This window comes from Atractosteus spatula, chromosome 9, assembly GCF_055471065.1.
Source record: "Atractosteus spatula isolate fAtrSpa1 chromosome 9, fAtrSpa1.hap1, whole genome shotgun sequence".
Lineage (NCBI taxonomy): Eukaryota > Metazoa > Chordata > Actinopteri > Semionotiformes > Lepisosteidae > Atractosteus > Atractosteus spatula.
The window spans coordinates 34,070,746-34,091,656 of NC_142714.1; the positions used below are offsets into that span (position 1 = coordinate 34,070,746).

The 20,911-nt window shown below is 33.1% G+C and overlaps 1 protein-coding gene across 1 annotated transcript in view; it reads left to right on the top strand.

Moving 5' to 3' along the window:
• pcdh11 (protocadherin 11) overlaps nt 1-20,911 on the top strand; it is a 450,559-nt gene that overhangs the window by 207,266 nt on the left and 222,382 nt on the right. Inside the window, exon 4 of the mRNA XM_088926040.1 lies at nt 12,720-12,918. Within this exon, the coding sequence (XP_088782166.1) occupies nt 12,720-12,918 (199 nt within the window). The remainder of the gene's footprint in view (nt 1-12,719; nt 12,919-20,911) is intronic.

Genomic DNA, 20,911 nt, shown 5'->3' on the forward strand with positions numbered 1-20,911 from the left:
AACACGGCAGGGTTATGCAGTTCACAAAATGATAATAAAAATAGACGTTAAAAATTAAAAAATAAACTGCTAACCTGTATTTCCACAATATTTTTGAAAGACAAGATTCAAATATGTATAATTCTTATGTACAGATATAAAGCTATACAATATTTACAACTATGTGTTATATCTCTATTATGTTATATTTTAAAGAAAATACTGTAAAATGATTATTTAGATATATGTACATCAATGTAAACAATTTGACACAATATTTCAGACAAACTTTGGAATATAACAAATGAAGTTTGGTGATTGCAATTTGGGTTGTGTTTGTTCATTCTGATGATGATTTGGCCTTAAGATACCTGGTAATGTTCATGGGACTTTTTGCTATTAACAAAGAAGATGATGACTTTTCCTGCTTACAGGAATATCGTGTTTCATAAAGTAAAAAAGCTCTCCATTTCTATTAGATTAGGGAAAGCTGTTTTAGTGTGTAAGGTCAAATACAAAAATGAAACGTTTTAACATAGAAAAGGATCCATCCTGCCTAAACAGTGATAAAAAGGTTGCCAACGTCACTTAGAAATGTTTTATAAATAGAACATATTAGAGTATTTATAGAATGACATAAATTGGATACTTATATACTTGTACTGTAGGTTAATTACTTGTTAGAAAGAAAACTTTACTCCTGAGGCCTCCAGCTTCAGGTTCCAGTTATAGCACTTTCCCAAACACAGGTTAAGCTCCATGAAAATGGGATTTGACATGGGTAATGTCACTGGCCAACTGTGACCAAGATTCCCAAAGCTGATGAAGCGTATGTTTGGGTGAGTGAGGGCAGGGCAGGGTGGGTTTCAGTTGACTGGGACTCTTTCCACTCTATGACACAGTGGCTCTTGTGGCCTTAAGGGGGCTTACAAGCCTTCCTTCCTTGTCTTGCTGTAGGTGAAGGATGCACCTTTCCTCCAATCCCTTGTGTGAGGACATGGGGTACTTAGCTTTTAAGAAAAATAAATAATTTGGAGATTTTATATCAGACACTAGAGAGATTTGGATTTAATGATAAATTTATAAATATAAAATAATTTATTCAAATCCAACAGCAGGAATCTAGATCAATGGAAATCTTTCTGACAGATTCAGTTTAAAAAGAGATACAAAACAATAATGTCCCCTGTTACCTCTCCTGTTCTCTTTATATATATATAACCCCTGGCAGAATGGATTAAATGAGACCCAAAAATTAAGGGAATAAAATTCAAAGGACAAGAACACAAGATAGCATTGTATGCAGATGATGTCCTTTTGTATTTGGATAATATTAACAAATCATTTGCTGGGGTTATGGATCTCCTGGAGAAATTTGGTCAGATGTCAGGGTACAAACCAAATATAACATAATTATAATCCAGCAGATCTATTAAAAAAAAAGGTTGAGCTAAATTGGCTATCAACATCTGTAAAATATTTGGGAGTACATTTATCAAAAGATTTATCAAAATTGTTTAATTAAAATTTTAACCCTTTAACTAATAAAATATGGAGTTTGCTACCCCTCTCATTTGCTACCACGATTTTTATACCTTTTCACATTTTCTTATACCTTATTATACCTTTTCCAATCTCTTCCAGTAGAGCTCCCTGCAACAATTTAATGAATTGGATAAATTGATTTCAAGATTTATTTGGAATGGAAAAAAAGGCAAGAGTTAAATTTAAATCACTGCAACTAACCAAGGAAAAGGGTGGTTTAGCCGTGCCATGTCTAAAATCATATTACCAAGAAGCTCAATTGAGGTATCTGATCTGTTGGTGTGATCCAGATTAAAGTGCAAAATGGAAGCAGATGGAGTCTCTGATTACAGATAAATTTCTGATACAGACAGTTTTGGGCGATAGATCACTGGCAGATGCTGTATATAAAACAGCTATACCCTGGGTAATAGTACCAATTAAAATTTGGTTTAAAATAATAAGAACCTGTAACTTGGAGACAGATATTATTGTATTAAGGAGGATATCTTATGATTCAGATTTCCCTTCTAGAAAATCTGATACACATTTTAAAATCTGGACTATGAGAGGGATTACAGCAATATGTACCTTGATGAAACAAAACACCTGAAAAACTTTGAAGATTTATCACAACATATAACCTGGAAAAAAAGACTTCTACAGATACCTCCAAATTAGGCAGTGTTTAAATAACTGGGTAAAACAGCCAAATACAAAGCACGGTAATAAATTGCTTGATCATCTCATAGCTTCGTACCAGAAAAGTAACCAGAAAAAAATAATATCAAAACTGTAAAATAGCATTGAAGATATGAAAAAATAAAATAAAGTGGGAAAAAGAAAATGATAAAACAATTTCTGTAGAACAGTGGAAAAACATATGCAGATTTCATCAAAGGTCCAACAGATCATAAGTCTGCAGATATTTCTGTTGAAAAATTTGACTAATTTTTCATTCATCTTAACATTCAAGCAAAACAAAAGTGAAGCAGTTTTGGAGGTTATGTAGAGAACAAGTAGCAACGCATTCACACATATTCTGGTCATGCCTGAAAATACAACAATATTGGAAAATCATACATTTTACACTTATTAATATTCTTACTAATATAGTAAACCTAGAAACCATTTGAATTATCTGTTATGTATTTGAGTAATTTTACTTTTGACTACATGGAATTAAAAAAATAGATATATATTAGGAATTTTTAAGCTGCTAGTAAGAAAACTATCACAAAAATGGTTTACTAAAGAACCCCCAACACCGGAACAGTGGATCAATGTCGTGAAGGAGATTTATATAATGAAAAAGATCACCTTTTCTCTTAGGTTACAAGCAGAGAGGATTAGCAAAAACTGGCAAACCTGGATTGGGTTTGTGGCCCATTGAGACCTGATTTTGTTCTGTGAAAGAGAATGAAACTATATTTTGTCTAGATTGTTAGTTATTTGTTTTTGCGTATTATATTTCTTGATGTAACCTCCCATCCATACTGGCATAAGGTAAATAGTTAATTATATAAAAAAAATATTATCAAAAAATGAAAGATGAAAGTTGTTAATTATTTTACTTTGAACTGTATATGTTATATTTGTAAATTCTTTCATTGTTAAATAAAACATTAAAAAAGACATAATTCTAAACCTTACCATAACCTAAATCATACCCCTAAACCTAACCCCAGGTTATTGCAAAATACAGCTTGATCCATATAAAATCAGTTACAAATATTGGAAGTAACAGGCTTAAAAAATATTTTGCAATCCATAAAGTAACAGATGCAGTAATCTAAAATGTGCATCAAAATTTGTGTTAGCAGAAAGCGAATTGCAGTAAATTACAGTCTGGTCTGGCATACTGAATTCTGCCCTTCACTCCTCAAAGAAGATTGATAGGGGGCACATGTGTCACTAAGATGTTTTTGAAACAGTAACTTCCATTAAATCTTTTTTTCTTAATCTAATAATTCATATTTTTTGAACATATAACATTTTATTTCCTATCTTCTCAAATATTAACATTTGTTTTTCCTCAAAAGTGTTTTTTTGCATATTTCAATTATATTAATTAATTTTAATTAATTGGAAATTAATTAGTTATTACTGTTGTCAACTATGTTACTTTCATGTATTTGTCTAAAATACATAGTATTTTGTATAATTACAATTTTACTTTTGTCTGTTTTTATTCCACAAAAAGAGAAATATAATCTAATTTGCTCAAATTGATTAAAAAATTAATATGACTTTTGGGAGAAAAGTAGTACCACAATGGGATTTTTGTGATTTCATATTTAATAGATGTGTAACCAAAGTTCTTCTTTAGATAAAAGAAACAAACACAATAAAAATAATAAAAACATAATAAAAATGGGTCAAGAGACTTAGTGCTGTGCTGGGATTTTTAGTGACCCAAACACTTTTCTAAATTATTCAGTATGTCCGTAACAGAATTGACAACAAATATTGTTTTCATTTATGATAGTATCAAGTAAGACAATTTGATTTTCCCATTAAAATGCACCAAATGCTTTGTCTATATATTTGAAGCCATGTTATCATAAAGTTTTTTGAAAAAACATTATTATTTACTATATACTATTACTGTATTATATGTTTCAAAATGTACTGCTATTGTAGAATCACCCAGAAATTTGAAAAGAGGAGCAATTGCATTCATGTTGCTGTTCCCGCTCCAAAATGTTGCCGACAGTTGACAGAAAGCCGTTAAATTGCTAGAGAGGTATCTTTGTCATATAAATTGAGTCATTGTTTTTTGTCAATAGACATCAGGAAAAAATGTTGTGAAACTTTTATATAAATATGCTGACAGAAAGGTTTTCTTCTGAAATTCTGAAAAAGCTTAAGATAGAAAAAAGTTTTTAACACTTCTTAAAAGTGTTTAAAAATACTTTCTTGATGGTTTGGCAACATTGGTACTGTTAATTGTAATAGGTTTGGTCAATTAATAAAGAGAAGCAGCAAAATCACTGAAGCAAATCAAATGAACCTTAATGTCCTAAATGATCTTGACAAACAGGGGTTCTGTATCCCCAGGTGTAAACTTTTCAGACCTTCTCTGAACTTCACTGAACATCTATGTGACGTTGTGCATCCCAACACATTGTGATTCTGTTACAGGCAATCAATTTGTGAACTGTAGACTGCAGTTTCACTTTGTTAATATCTGTGAAAATCTTACCTAAGGTATTGAATGTGCCTTGATAACAACTCCTGAAGGTAGTCATTCTATACAGTATGTACAAAGGACTATGACTGTATTTAAGTTTGCAACCATCTGTGCCAATTGAATTAGCATGGTGACTCATAAGACAATGAATGTATGATAATTGGCAATTTAGTAGTTTGGTGAAATTCTAATGAAAAAACGGGCCATAGTTTATAAAGAGATAACGTACTTTGGTATTAACTCACCTGACTGACAAAATAAAAGTCATGGCTGAGAACCATAACCCCATAACTTGCAAGGACCAATATATGTAGGGGAGTATGACATCAGAATTTGACCTCCTCCTGAACTTCTGTTAGATAACACCATTTGTCATGGTGCAATGTCTTATTTCCGTCCTCCATTGTCTTCTTTCTGTCTCTATAGAGCATGTTCTGAATCTCCCTGAATGGCACAGATCTTTGGTTAATTGATGTTGTTTCTTAAATTGTTGTGCAGCCTAAATTGTTTCATTCAAGGTTATTTCATTGCCATGCATACACATAGCTTAGAGAAAACACTGGTGCAAGCTAATAGCATCTCTTTATCTGTATGTCCCTATTAATTTTTTATTAATCTTACGTAGTTTTTTTTCTATATGAAACACTCCATGGTAACTGCTGTCATGGAAAATAATTTGATGAGGCAACATACTGAATCCTTTACTATTTAAAATACTGTGGACAAGGGTTCTTACTACTATTTTCTATGCCATGTAGTGCTATTATGTTTGGTCAAATTACATATTTTTATGATCTGTTTGTGTTAAGCGTGAACAGGTTAGAATACATTTCTAACAAGGTTAATTTGACAAGATAAGTGATTTATCATGCTCTTAAGAATAGGAAGGTAAGCATTAATAGAATTTATTTTGGTGACCATCAAACAAACACATATACAAAGCTAGGTAACAATATAACTGCAATTACCAAAGCTTTCAGTAGATCCTAATTTGATGTTATGGTTAATACACTTTCTCTGGCATGTTCTTTCAAAGGTTTTAAAAGTCCAAGCAGAGCCACAAGCCTCTTTTTGGTCTGCATAGTAAAAAATGGCAATATCTTGTGATTCTACAGTATCTTCAGTGGTCACTAGCTATTATTTGAAGTGCAAGAAAATAGCCTATAGCTCTTGCATGTTTATAATGCTGTCTATCTGTGATTACAGGCTTTTTATTTTTACTGAGTAATGGATGTCTAATTAGTTTAGGCAGGACTTTTGCGCTGTATATGTTATATGATGGTCTGCAAGTGTAAGGTAGTCACTGCTTTTAATCCCTCACCATGTTAGTAGTAGTAACGTAAAATATCCTCATCTCATCTCACTGAATACACCTTCTTCTGCAGATTTTAATGATTTTGGGAAGTCTTCAACATAGGAGCTTTGGATAAAGCTGGCTTGTTATGGATCTGGGTTGATGTTTTTTATCTCTCTGTGCATATAATGTTTCATGGCAGCCTTTTATCTGGTTAGGCAGGCTTTGTTTGGTCTTGATATCTCTTATTGCAGCCTGCATTCACTTTTTAGATTATTGGCAATGTATTTTAAATAAGTGGTGAAGCTTTACAACTGTATTCTGTGCTTTTAAGTTGTGAAATGCAAGAGCTGTGTCTCCTATCCTTTTTGTTTGTAGACGTACTGCAAAAGTATGAAGATGACACAACATTTGCCATTAGCTATAATTGTAAACTATTACTTTGTGATATAATAATGTATGATTGTGGCATATACTTGTTAATATATTTTTTTGTATTTTATAGCTCTGATTGAATTGAACAAATATAAGATGTAACATGATTCATGCTTTGTTCAGCATAAAATGCTCAGGCTCCAAAGTAGAAAAAATATTCAATATTTTAGCAAAATGTTTTTTAGTAAAAACTGAAGGGGACAGAATCACTGTAGACTGAAACTGCGGATGATGTACTAATGTCACAGATTAAGCATAATTATAAAGTCAAATATTTATCTTTAATCTTAGGTTGTGTTTCTAAAATATATGGGTGTGTGTGAGGATATTTGGAAAACATAAGATGCAAAAAAAATAACTTTTTAAGACTATAAGTAAAAAGCATATCACTATAGTATTATACAGTACTGCACATTCATAGTTATACATTAAAGGTCATGCATTTTTAGTGTTCAAATGGAAATATGTTATTGCTAAACAATATATCTGGACATTGTATTTAAGTAGCATGTCATCATGGTCTGTCTTTAGGCTACACCAGAATAGCAATTTTTTTTCCATTGTGATACTGTATGTTTGCAGCAAAAATAGGTTAACTCACGTTTTATCTTTTTATAACATGCCTTGACAGCATATTTTTTATTTTCCTTAATAAATTGTTTTTTATGGTTTTGATAATGGAAAAACTCTTCATCTTCTCTTATCTTCAGAGTCCAAATTGTAAGAAAAAGTTTATATTTTCCCCCTTTCCCCCAAACAGAGTTTTCTGTATATCTTTTTAGACACTATTTAGACAGTTGTGTTTTTGGAGCAGCTTTTAATTAATAGCATTTAGAAAAGCTTGTCTTCAGAGGGAGCTGCCAGTTCATTTCTTAAACCAAAGCCCCTGAGTTTTAATTGTGTTTGTTTTGGCCAGGTTCTGTTCTGTTGTCTGTCTTCATTAGCACTCTGACAATCCTGTGAATGATATGAGACAAAGCTTCCAACTCAAGTACTGCTGTGGACCATGAGAAAATCTTTCTTTGTTTCCTTATTAAATATGTTTGCCAGTCTTTTCCATACATCCAAGCATCCTTACATGAAAGTCCACCCCCTAGTATTCTATGTGCCATTCAACCTCTGTTCATCTTGATTTCATTCTCCTTAGCTCTTTAAAACCTTTAATCATTTATATTAATTTCATGCAGTTTATGATTGCCACAAGGTGAGTCCAACTCACCAAAGATTAGCTTCCGTGCTTATTTTAATAACTTTAAACTTTCATTAATCTATAGTGTATATCCATCTATTTTCTAACTGCTTTTTGCAATACAGGGTTACTGGAGCCTATCCCAGCAAGCAACGGGCACATGGCAAGATACACCCTGTATGGAATGCCTGTCCATCACACAGCATGCATAGAAAAAATACACACACTCGCACCAGGGCCAGTTTTCAATTAACCAATTAACCAAGTCAATTAACCTACCAGTGTGTCTTTGGACTGTGGGAGGAAATTGGAGCACCCAAAGGAGACCCACAGAAACATGGGATAACACACAAACTCTGTGCAGATAGCATGACTGCAAAGACAGCAATGTTAACCACTGCACGACTATGCTGCCCATCTGTAGTGTACAAAATCTGCCATTTTAGTTGCTATATTTTTGCGCTACAAGCATAGTGGTACAGTGGTTAGGCTTGCTGCCTGGCAGCACTGGGCACTGGGTTCAATTCTGGACCTGTTGTGCTATCTGCATGGAGTTTGTATGTTCTCCTTGTGTCGCTTGGGTTTCCTCTGGATGGTCTGGTTTCCCCTCTGAGTCAAAAGACATTCCCAGAAGTGACTTCTGGGAAAATTGGCCCTAGTGTGAGTGTGGGCATGGGTGTGGGTATTTGTGTCTGTTTGAGCCATGTGATAACTGGCAACCCATCTTTGGTGTATCCTGCCTTTTGCCCGTTGCTTGCCAGGATAGGCGTTACTTCCCCCATGACACTGTATTGTCTAAAGTGGTTAGAAAATGGACGGATGGATTTCTTTATCATGTTTCATTGATTGCATATGCAGTTTTAAGAAGTGGTTTCTGAATGTTTGGGTGTTATATTTGCAGATTAAAAAAACAAAAATCTTTAAAAAACTGCATGCAGAATTATTAATTTTGTGACATATAATAAATTGATATATCACATTAAGGGTGATTTTCTTACTTAAGGCTCAAGGTCTGCAGCATGATATCTCTTTTACAACAATATAAACCCATCACATGGCATATTAATTTCATATAAAAAAACAAGCTCATATTTCAATGAGAACTGGCTCTGGAGCACCTCTTTTTTAAATCTGGTTTTGCTCAAACAGCTGTCCAGCATAGTAAATAAAACATTAGCTTGAAACAACAAATAATAACCATATTATTAGTACATTTCAGAAAGTAATTAATAAAATAAGAAAATTAAAGAGATATGAACAAAACATTTAAGTGTAATTCCTCAAAAAAAGCCTAGGCCAACACTTTTATACTACTAAAAGTAACTCTCCAGATTGCATGCATATTGCTATGATTTATCACATACCAGGGACTTTTGACTGCTTCTTCATTATTCCAGTAGACTGTGCAGTCAATTTAGACATCCTTGCAGGCAGTTGAAATTAACCCACCAGCATGACATCAAACATGCATCTCAGCTTTTGTGTTTGTAATAAATGTCAAATAATGAAAAGGTAACAAGGGGCTAGACATGACAGCTGCTACATAGTAAGTTACCTGGCCAGCATGCTAAGTAAATTGGCACTGACTATCTTGCAGACTTTTGCTTTTGTGAATGTGGTAGTAGTTGGTAAATATTTTGGTATCATTTGTTTCTTTTAAATCTCTTCAGTCTTTTCATCAATAATACAGAGTCAACAATAAAAGAGAACAATACAGAGAAATATAACATTTAAAGCATTATTTTAGGTCTGTTTAAGATTTCTTAGGTGTAGAGAAATTAATTTGTCTAAGAATTTGTTTTGAAAATTTTTTTTTAGTCACCAATTGTGAGAATATTGTTACAAAAATCACATCACACAAAAGAAACATTAAGAATAATTATATTTTCTTGTTTTTCAATTTTCTGGAACTCTTTTATTATATATATATAGTATTTAGCATCACTTTACTTATGTTTGCAACACTTTTTTTAGCAGAGAACAACAAAGACTTTTTCAGTATCCTTAAAATGCACAGGTGGAGCTTTTTTACAAAGCTCCAACAGGCCTTCTGATGTTCTCATTGGTACAAGTGTTAATGATGTAAATTTTATTTTTATTTTGCATATATTGTTGCTAAAGGAATTACAAGAACACCTGGGATTTGAGTTTAAAATATGCCATTGCTTGCTAATTAATAGAATGGATTATTTGTGCTTAATGACAAGCACTATAACACAAAATATCTGTTGGTCTATTCTAACAGCATGTTTAAAATGCTTTCTTCAAATTTAGCGGTATTCCATTACATCAACTAAAAAGGATGTATATACTGTATCCCCTGTTTCTGTAAGAATGTATGCAGGTCCAACTAAAAGAATGGCAAGCCATTGCAGGGTGACCTTTTACTTCATGCATTCAATGCATGCATCGTACCAGTGGTTTGGTATAATTATTTAATATCTATATATTTGATTAATTTTGGAAGGTCAGAAATAGCCTATCATTCTTGTTTTTTTTTAGTTTTCTCAAATTAGTCGGTACTTTATTCTGTTATTAAACACTATCTTTAATTTGTACTAGATGAAGTTCTTTCATGTGTGATAAGACCTTTTTTCAGCAATTAGATTGCTGTTGACCATAGCATCAGCGATTAGATTTAGAATGCCCTTATCAATATTCAGGAGAAAAGGTTTGTTTGTTCTAATACAGAAGCCAACAAGAAATACAAATCTTATATGACTAAAAGAGCATTAATTGGCAATGGTACATTTTAAAATGTAGTGATGACACATTGTCTTTCACACTGCAAAAAACAATCACATCACTTAGGGCCTTTTTTAAGGTATTAAGGTATTTAAGGTATCACTTAAGCATTTCAGTCCTGAAAACAGGATTTTGTGCTTTCTTTATTTGCCGAGCTAGAAATGCTTTCTGGATCAGTCGTCATATTGCAGGGCTTAGTTACAGTAACTGTAGATATTTGTGAAGTGTTAACACATTAAGGCACTATCAATGAAGATCAATGGCTTTAAATTAAATTAAACACTGAGAAAGTAATATTGACAAGGTAGAATATGCATTTTACAAAATAGCAGAAAGTGGTTTTAATTCTGTCTGTCTATCCTTTGACAGAAAGAAATATGAAAAATGCCACAATTAGCCCATTTATGTGTGATTTTTGCTTCTAATTTCCTATGTATAATATAGTCACTATTTTATTAGATGAATATTAAAATAAATTTGCCTGCAAGAAACCTTTCCTGTGGCATTTTTTTTTCAAATTCTGACAGTGTTGTTTCATGTGTCTGAAAAATAAGGTCATCTATTTGAACATCTGTATCCCTCTTGAGAAACTGAGCTGTTCCTCCTTTACAAAAAAAGACAGTGTATTCCAAACTTGAAACCTGACTGATCAAAGCTTCTTCTTTTCAGACCATCCTTTTTTCTCTAAATTAGGCAATTGGGAACTGGATATTAAAGAGCCTGGTTAAATGGTTTTGCTTTTTAACTAAATTGTAGGCAGTTATTCCAAATTAAACTAAACTGTGGGAGCACACTATGCAAAGATCTGCATGTTTATTGAAAATAACAAAGGGTGATAAAAATTAAACCCCAAAATGGCAAAAAAAGTACCTAAAAATGTATGTACATTAATTTATCAAATTACCAAAAAGTGAAAAAATGTAAGAGAAGCTCACAATTTCTATCTGATTAGCATCTTTAAGTAACAGTGTTGTATGTTTGTCTGTTAAGATGCTTGTATCTGATTCATAGTCATAGTTAAGCAGTTTGTACCATGCAGTCCTGAAATTTAGTCAGCACAGTACGAAATAAAAAGTGCCAGGACCAATCCTAATGCAAATGCTTATTCCACAAATTATTGGGATTTATGTATTTGATGTGTATTTTAACACATTTATCTCTTTTTACTCTTTAACAATAAGGGAAGAAAACAATCACAGCTTTTGTGTTTGTTAGTTTCCCTACATCTTTTAAATTCATACTGAATATAATTTTTCAATTAAGATATTTGGAGGGTGCTATGCCTGTCAGTGATTTTGACTGTTATTAATTCCACAAGTGCCATGGCTAACTATATTTGAAAAAAGGGGCTTGGATTTTGTGATTGTAATGATACAAGCATGTTACAATAGAGAAAAGAACAATTTACAATGAGGTTTTCATAAAGTATATCATACAAATAATATAAAATGATTAAAAAGTGGGTATATTGAATAATTTGAAATAATTCCATTATCATTTAGTACTAGAAATTGTCTTGTCCTATGAGGCATCATCAATATGGAATATAATGCCTGTTATGCTTAGTCTGTCTTAATAGTAGAACACTTTACTCTTCAAGTAAATGTTGCTAACACTTTTAAAGTGTGGCCAGTTCTGTATTGTAACAAGGATTTTTCTTACTTCATAGTAGCAAATCATAATTTGTGATTGAAATATATTTTGCTATGGTAAATTATGGTAAATTATCATGTTTTCAGGTAAATACAGAGAACACACTAACATAGAAAAGAAAGTTGGAAAAAATGTAACAATATAATAACAATAAATATTTGTTTTATTACAGATGTTAAATAATTTATGGACTATGTAATTACATAATATATAGTCTTCTTAATTAATTCCATACCCTTGAAAAATCTTTTAAGAAATTTGAATACCATTAAAATAAAAAGGCTTTACATTTTAACTAAGATTAAAAAATAATTATTTAATTTAGGAAGTAACAGGTGTATAGTGAATACAGTGCTATACAGGGGTACAGTGACATTGAAGAAAAAAACACTAGACTGATCTTTTAGACATGAGCTCACCATTTATTGCTAATAATTATGATCAGTCAAAGACAAATGTGTTTACTTTATTTGAAAACACACAGTACAGTGTTTACTAAGCTGTAAGTATATTTTTCAAATCCATTCACTGTACACTTATAGCATTCAGAATGAAATATAACTAAATTGAGTCATACAATGATTCGGCTCATGTCCACTGTTGTATAACGTCAACTTGTTCTTTAATACTTGAAGCATTTTCTGCCTAACCTGGTTGCCTGAATTGTATTCAGGGTGTAAACAGAAATGTTCTATCTTGTGTTGCAGTCACAGCGTCGAGTGACCTTCCACCTCCCTGATGGTTCTCAGGAGAGCTGCAGTGACAGTGGCCTAGGAGACCATGAGCCCACAAGTAGTACCAGCACTGCCCACCCCCTACCACTGGGCTTCCCGCAGGAAGAGTACTATGAGCAGACCTCTCCCAATAGCCGCACAGAGGGCGATGGAAACTCTGACCCAGAGTCCAGTAAGTCTTACCTGCCCCTGCCAAAAATCCCTATTAAATATGAAAGGTGATAACAAGCCAACTGTCAATGCCATCAGTAGCAAAACAAAGGCCACTGATTATATTTAAAATAAGTGGGGATTTTCAATTCATTTCTGTATTTTCCTACTTCTTTTTTCATTGTGTATGCCTTATCTTTTCTTTTAGTAATAAGGTGATTGTTGCTTATGCACAGTATTTATAAATGTATACAATTATTTTTTTGAAAACATATGTCCATAAAAGGAGTGGTTTCTTGATTCTATATAAACATTTTTGCCACACACATACATTAGTTAATTTACATTCTATTGCTAAAGGTAAGCTTATTCTTTTTTAATAAATCAAAACAAAGACTTGTTTCACAGAGTAATTTCCTTAGCATGGGCCATAGTTAATGATTTTTTTTTATTTTGAAGCTGCTTTTCTCAACTATTCTAGTGCCTTGATTTAATTAGTATGAAGATGCTTTAGGTGGGAGAGTGCATTGGTTAACTGCCATTATCACAGTATGCTTAAATTAATCAGAAAACAAATGTCTCATATACTATATGTGGGAATACTCGTCTCCTCATCTCAATTTCTACACCTTATCTTTGTGAGAAAAGTGACTGACTGTTTCAGCTGTAAAATGGCAAATTAAAATAGGAATGCATTTAAAATCTGCATCATGTTTTATCACACATCCTTGGGTGGTATTAGTCAATCGTCTTTACCATCTAGACATGGAAAAGTGCTTGTCAATTCTGTCAGTGGTTTTGTGACCTTATGATGAAAGGGGCTTTGTATCTCTTGTTAATCTCCTTGGTATATTATAGTTTAAAGAAAAATACATTAAAGCTATGGTAGGTGCTTTGATTTAGCGTCCATTTCTGCTAGGTAATCAAAAAGCAATGAAGGTCTGTGATCAGCATAAATCTCTTCATTCTGTGAGCTCTACTGATCCATGATTTCACTACAGTATTACATAGACTGTCTTCAGGCAACAAAAGATTTGTTTTTTTCAGTAACAAATTTATGGGAAATAATTGCTTACTGGATGTTCTTATACTTCCAACTTAAAAGTGTCTAGTACTGGTACCATGGATGGATGTTTGCCCGTTTATGCCTTCCGGCATGTAGGGGCAGCAACATCCTGTTGCTGTTACAGTAACATTTGTTTTTTATGGGACAGGACTGTTAGCCTTTTGCCCAGCCACCAACATGGAGGACCTGGCACCCAACATGGGATGAACCCACTACCCTGAGATTATGAGTCTCATGCTCTACTAACAGAGCTAGTCTGGGCTCTACTGGTACCATACCTGGGGAAAAATTCAAAATTTACCATTTTATTATGTCTAAAAAAATAATGAGAACATAAGGACACAACAAAGAGTGGGTGGTCCAAGAAACATTCCATCTGTCTGTACTCCTCTGTGGCTTATATTTTTATTACCAGTTTAATAACTTCCTTTGTTGCTGGCATTTGATAGCTTTGTGCCAGTAATTAAACTTTGATTTAAATTTCCTGGGAAATTGCTGTTAAGATAGCCTACCAAGCATACTAAATATCATAGTATAGTAATAGTAGTTCTCATTTTTTACAGTTTTTAAACCGTAAGCAGTACAATTAGAGAAGCCCTTTTTTGCGTATTATTTAAGGATTAAACTCCAACCTAAATCTTTTTGTGATAAAATATACTTAAATATAAATGCAGTATAACAAATCTACTGATATGAATAATGCACTTATTAAAGGAGATCACCCTTTTGAAGGAGTCCTATTTCCTTGTTACAACTAGATCAAATATTAATGGTCCTAGAGTCTAGCCCACTGGCTCTGTTGGCAGTTTGGAAACAATACAAACAGTATTGTGTCGCATTTGATCAAAACACAATCTCTGGGAGCTATTTCAAGCACAAAGCTTAATGTCCATTAACAGACAGAATATTTTGAAAAGAATATGATGAAAAAGAGTTAGTCACGCAAACTCAGTGTAGCAGCAGAAGGATATATTATTAAATATGTTTATGAGCTATACAGATCCAGCTATTCAGAATGCGCGAGGGATACTGTAGTAGTTCGCAGTTCAGTGGCTGTGCGAGACTGCGCTAGTATGCGGTAGCCTGCGGGAGTCCACAGCATTTCAGATATTTTTAGTAATGTGACTAGAGTTCTTTGTAAAACTGAAAGGTGGAGCTGTGAAAGCTTAACTGGACGTGTGGAGCATTTAGGCTGTTACCAGAAAACGCCTGGTTTTGAATCCCGGTAGAATTATAGAATTTAAACTGTACACTGTTTAGACTTTTATTAATTTAAACTGTTATTATGCTGTAGCTTGTGAACGTGATATGCGTTTTTCAGCTTTACATTCACATAGAGAAAATCCAAAGGTAATTTTTTGTAGCATAAAAAATTTTGTATTTTTATAAAAAGTTATAATGTTTTATCCTTTTCTAAAAAAACTTAGTAAGAACACCACTTGCTGTAATTGTAAAAAAAAGTTGTACTTATTTAATACCACTTCATAGTTATATTAATATAGAATTGTGTAACTAAGCAGCTAAAATATCACAAGTGGACATTTCGGAAACATTTTGACATCGGTTTCTTTTTAAAAAAACTTTTATTTCCTTGTAGTGGTAATGGACAAAGCACTGTAAGGTAGCACGCTGCACCCAATGGTTCAATGGTAAAAATAGTCCACTATTATAGCTTGTTGTTGGCTCCGGCGTGAATTTGTGTATCTGGATAAATTAAGTGATGGTTTTGTGATTAAGGATTTCTTTGCGGAATTCTTTAAGTTAAACAAAGGAGGGAAGAAGGGTTATTTTTACAATCGCCAGTAACCGGAGAGCAGCTTACCCCATATGTTGAAACTGCACCATAAGACAGACGGGTTACACCTTCAATTGAAACAGTCACTCTCTCTGTGTAGATGCCAATGTTCTTGTTATGGGAACAAGAATAAGCTCTTGCTTATTACACTTCGAGTTTCTGACAGATTTGACTCTATATTCCCGTCATTTAGCTGAAACGGATAAAGAAATCGTGCAGTTATTCTAACAGACACTCTGACTCAAACCTGTGTCGTACAGTGATATAGACATGGGAAATGTCATCCCCATTAAACAATGTGCTTATCGCGCAAATCCTGCTAAACTAGAAGCGTTACAGAAGGTGATATACTGTACAGTATTTACTGGGAGGCAGTTTAGTTCAAAGAAGGAAGTCCGGGAAGTTCCCCTGTTTATTGGTATGAAACATTGATGAGATGTCAAAGTTCTGTACAGATTACAGAAAAGTGAACCCTGACACTCCTCCATACACTTAAGTGAAGAAGTAATAAATATGCCAATGTAAACATCATATTTACAATTGGTTGAAAATAAAAATGGATGGAAAGTTTTCTAAAGCCTTCTCAGTCAATTCACGTAGGGAGCTGTGTCACCATGCCTAGGCTGAAAAAGATCAACTAAAGAGGGAAAAAAACGCTTTCAGAGAAAACAATGTTTCAGGTGTGATTTGGTTTCATTTCTCTGCTCTCCTCCCCACTGATAGCTGATGTGTGGTGAGCGTTCTGGCGCACTATGACTGCTGTCGCATCATCCAGGTGGATGCTGCACATTGGTAGTTGTGGACGAGAGTCCCCATTACCTGTAAAGCGCTTTGAGTGGAGTGTCAATTTTAAATTATTTTTATTAAATAATACAGAGCCCCGATTCAATTGCAGCCTAAACAGCACCCCAGTTCTGGAATTGAACCCAGGACTCTAGCACTTATACACAAAGCACTGAAAGTTTTACAGTCTATGGTCAGGTGTTTTGCAGACATAGGGATAGTAATTCTAACTTTATGAACTCGCATACACCTAGAATTCCTTTTATTCAAAATAAGGTTTTTGAAAATTGAACTTGTTTATATAAAAGTTCTATCACTGGGCAGAGTGATGGAGACTGAAATAAATGACAAAAGCACTACCAGCTTTTTTCCCTTCCCTCTGGTGCGAGCTGACAATGCGCTGGTTGGCAAGAAAACATTCCCTTTCATTTTAAATCATTCTGTGTCTGAATCAAAGCGAGTGAGAGATTAGGAAGACACACAGGAAAAAAGTGTATCCTGTCCTAATTTCAAATTATATTTTACCTTCATTTTTTTACTTTATAAATTTGGATTTGACTTATTTTTCTAATAATCAGATTCAACGTATATTTGAACAAAGCCTTGTAAATTAATGTTTTTACAAAATGTGGAAGAAGTGCAACAAATTATAGCATTGCAAATTTTAATATTATTGATTACTAATAGTTTATGCTAACACCTGATTTTCTTATTTAGATGTAAATAAAATATTGAGCTAAGTGTGACATTCAGAAAAAAACAATTGAGTATAGTGTCAGTGGTATTTGTATAGATGAAACTTTTCTAAATGTTTTTAAAAAATAGAAGCTGTAGAATGGTCTTTATGGTTAGTGGGTGGTATTCTATTTTGTCAGCAACCTGCTGATCTGCTTAACACCTGTGGAAAATGTGAATTTGTTTCTGTACGGAATGCATTTACAAAATTAAAGTGTTTAAAATGTTTAGTTAAAAAGTGAAAAGAACTTACATCCCTCAACTCGTTCACTTGTGATTATTTTGGAAACATTTTGACATGTTCCTTTTAACTACATTGCTGTCTATACTATTGCAATAGACAATGAAATGCTTGGAGTTTGTAATATGACGTTCAGAGACGTTATGCTCTTCTTATTTTTATGCTCAGCTACCAAAATTTCCATTTAGTTGTAAAATTCCATATTAATATTCAATATTAAGCTGATTTAAACATGCACAGTAAAGAGATTAAATGAAGCAATCATTTCACTAACAACCAATGCACCACAAGTGCCGCCTGTTGGTCATTTTGGCCAGCCAATCACATACTGCGGTATTGCACACTATTCTGCAGATAATTCCGCGAGGTACGGGGTTTTACCACACATTTTTAATGGCTGCATCTGTACTGCATGTATTACTAACCCAGAACTTTAAACCTGTTGAATGCTAATCCTGGTTTGTTTTTAAATATACATATACCATGCTGATTTTATAGGAGTGAACCTCAGCAAAAAAATAATTATTTTGCACTACATTTCCATCTCCTAAATTGACCACTCTTTCTCACTTATTTTGTTTATTTTTAGGTAGTTCCACTGAGCAGTGCTTTGCTTTCCTCATCTCTATATCAATAAGAAGAAAAACGTAAAACATATTTAATATTTTTAAGATATTATTGAAATACATATTTAATGATAAATCCCATCATGCTCAATGTACTGTATCCACATTTTAGATAATAGCAACTTGAACTGTAGAATACAACAGGTCATCAGAAATCTGTGGTTTTATGGTAAACAATTAACAATTAAATAAACAATTTATGGTTTGTTTTACCTTTGTTTTCTTTTGATCAGTGTAATACAGAAGTTAGTAGTTGAGATTATGTCTAATCAATTTTAAAACATCATATTAATTATTTTATTAAAAATTGCCTTTCCACATTGCCCTGCAATGGACTAGTATCCCATTCAGAATAAGAGTGGGTTTGTGCTCTCAATGTTGCCTTGCACCCTATGCATCCAGAATAGGCTCCAGCTTGGAACATACCTTGCCAGGATAGGAGAATTTTGGATAATGGATGGATGATGATTATAAACAATTTGTCTATAATGTGATAGAAATACATTATACACTTCCGTGTATGTGGCTGTACACTTCTAATATAGAATTTCCAATAAGAACATTATTCAATCTTTAATTTTTAAATAATTAAAATTATGTTAAAAATTTACTATAATGGATCATATAAAGGCCAAGGACAGCAAGACCTCCAGCTAGCATTAGTGCCAACTTCATGTGGAGAAATATTAATGACAAAAAAGAAAATTCCCTTTATTACACTCATTGAATTACTGTGACAGTTATGTTCCAGTTCTTTGGTTTAAGTTTATATAGTGTTCTCATCTATATATATATATATTATTTTTCTTTGTTAAACACATTTTTTCAGAGATTAAGATAATGTGGCTACAAAGGATGCCATCTATCTTTGCTTGTGTGAATTTGAATGCTTACTATACATGTAGTTTCTCAAAACCTGATTAACAGTAGTCTTTTGGATAGCCTGCCCTACATTAAGATAAGATCAGGATTTTTGAAAACCGAGGCCTGCGATGCGTTTCACTGGTTAGTGTTGTAACTCCCCATTTTGTAAACACTTTGGTAGCCATTTTAATTCACAGTAATACAATATATCCTTTACTTTTGAAATACCGACAGATATTACTGTATATGTAATATTAAACTAAGAGACCTCAAGACAATGTGTACTGTGGAGTAATGGCAGCTGATAGCCTCTCAAAATATTTTTTCTGCACCCCAAAAAAGTTGAGTGATAAAGCTTGACACTGTTGTATAGAGTTGAAACAACATATGGATTTTAGTATCAAAGATGAGTGCATAAGAGATGTCAGGAGCCCAAGACTGATTAGATATGCTTTTATCAATGAGCAGCAGGCTGTTCTGGCAATGGCAATTCCTTATCTTGTCAACTTGCTTCAAAAATGACAAATACTCAGAGACTGTCTCCATGCAGACATTTGAAAGGTGGTGTCATAAGGTCTGGAATGTCACTTTCATTGAATAGCTACCTTCCAAAGGCAGAGAATAGTTGGCCTTCTCCTGACAATGATTTTCTCTCACCTTTTTTTTAAATCTTTATTAGACCACCTGCTTTTGAAATAAAGTTCATATGGCATTTCTATTTCTATTATTTATGAGATAGGAGGCAATTCAGTTTAAAATACTTTTGCTCTCCTTCTTCCAACTTACTTTGTCAGACCATTATGGCTCTAAATTAATCTTCTTTTTAGCAAAGAAGCATTCAGATTACTCGCTTCTTACTGGAGCCCAAACTGGAGACAATGGTGACAAATTAACATTCGTAGTGTTTGATTTTCTTTTTTTCTTGATTTATACCCTTTAAATGTTTTCAAATATTGCTGGATTACAAATATTTTTTTACGTATCCAATCGGTATTTTTATTGCAAACTCACATGCTCAAATAGAATTTTTTTAAAGACAAAATTAGTTATTTGTCAGCAGATACCTTAATGAAAGCCGAAAACTGAAATATGCTGCTTGCATATGTATTCAGACTCCATACATTAATATTTGGTATAGCCACCTTTTGGTGAGACAGTTTTAAGTCTTTTTGGGTAAGTGTCTACTAGCTTTGCTCACTTGTTAGGAGGACAGAAAACACACAGGAAATTTCCAAGTGACTGTGAAGCTTGAGGCAATGTTGAGAGAGGAAGAATGGAGTATTCTTTAGTTAAGAATCCCATCAATTTGCTTTATTTAAGGAAACATTAATGTTTTTTATAATCCATTACAATACATTTACTTTGCCATCACTAATGTGATTTTTATGAAATGATAATGTTATTGAATTTCAGTCTGTTCATCTGGTATATTCTAAAAATATATGTCCCTCATTCCTAGAAATGAAACAATAACAGCATTTTTCATATTTCATCCAAGTCATGCATCACTGTTGTAGTTATGGGCCCATCCAGCTAATCTCTTTTAATTGACAATTACCCTTTATATTCTATGTGACTATGGGTCAAGTACATTAGATTGTGCTTATTCTGGTTTTTTAAATAGTTTCACAAAGTCTTTCAGAATAAGTGTAGCATGCAACAATAAAATAAATAGCAATGTGCAGAAAATCTCAGGCATTAGAGAAATTTAAAAAGTTCTCACTCGCATTTGCAATGTCATGATAGCTATATTCAGAAATCACCTTAGAGCTTTTGTCCTGCTGGAATATGCATTACAAAGCTAATTTTACTTAATTGTGTGCTTCATAATTGCATGAGTCAAGTAGTTTTATTCTTTTTGCCAAATATTTCAAGGAATTCATTAAATAATTGATAATTATAGAC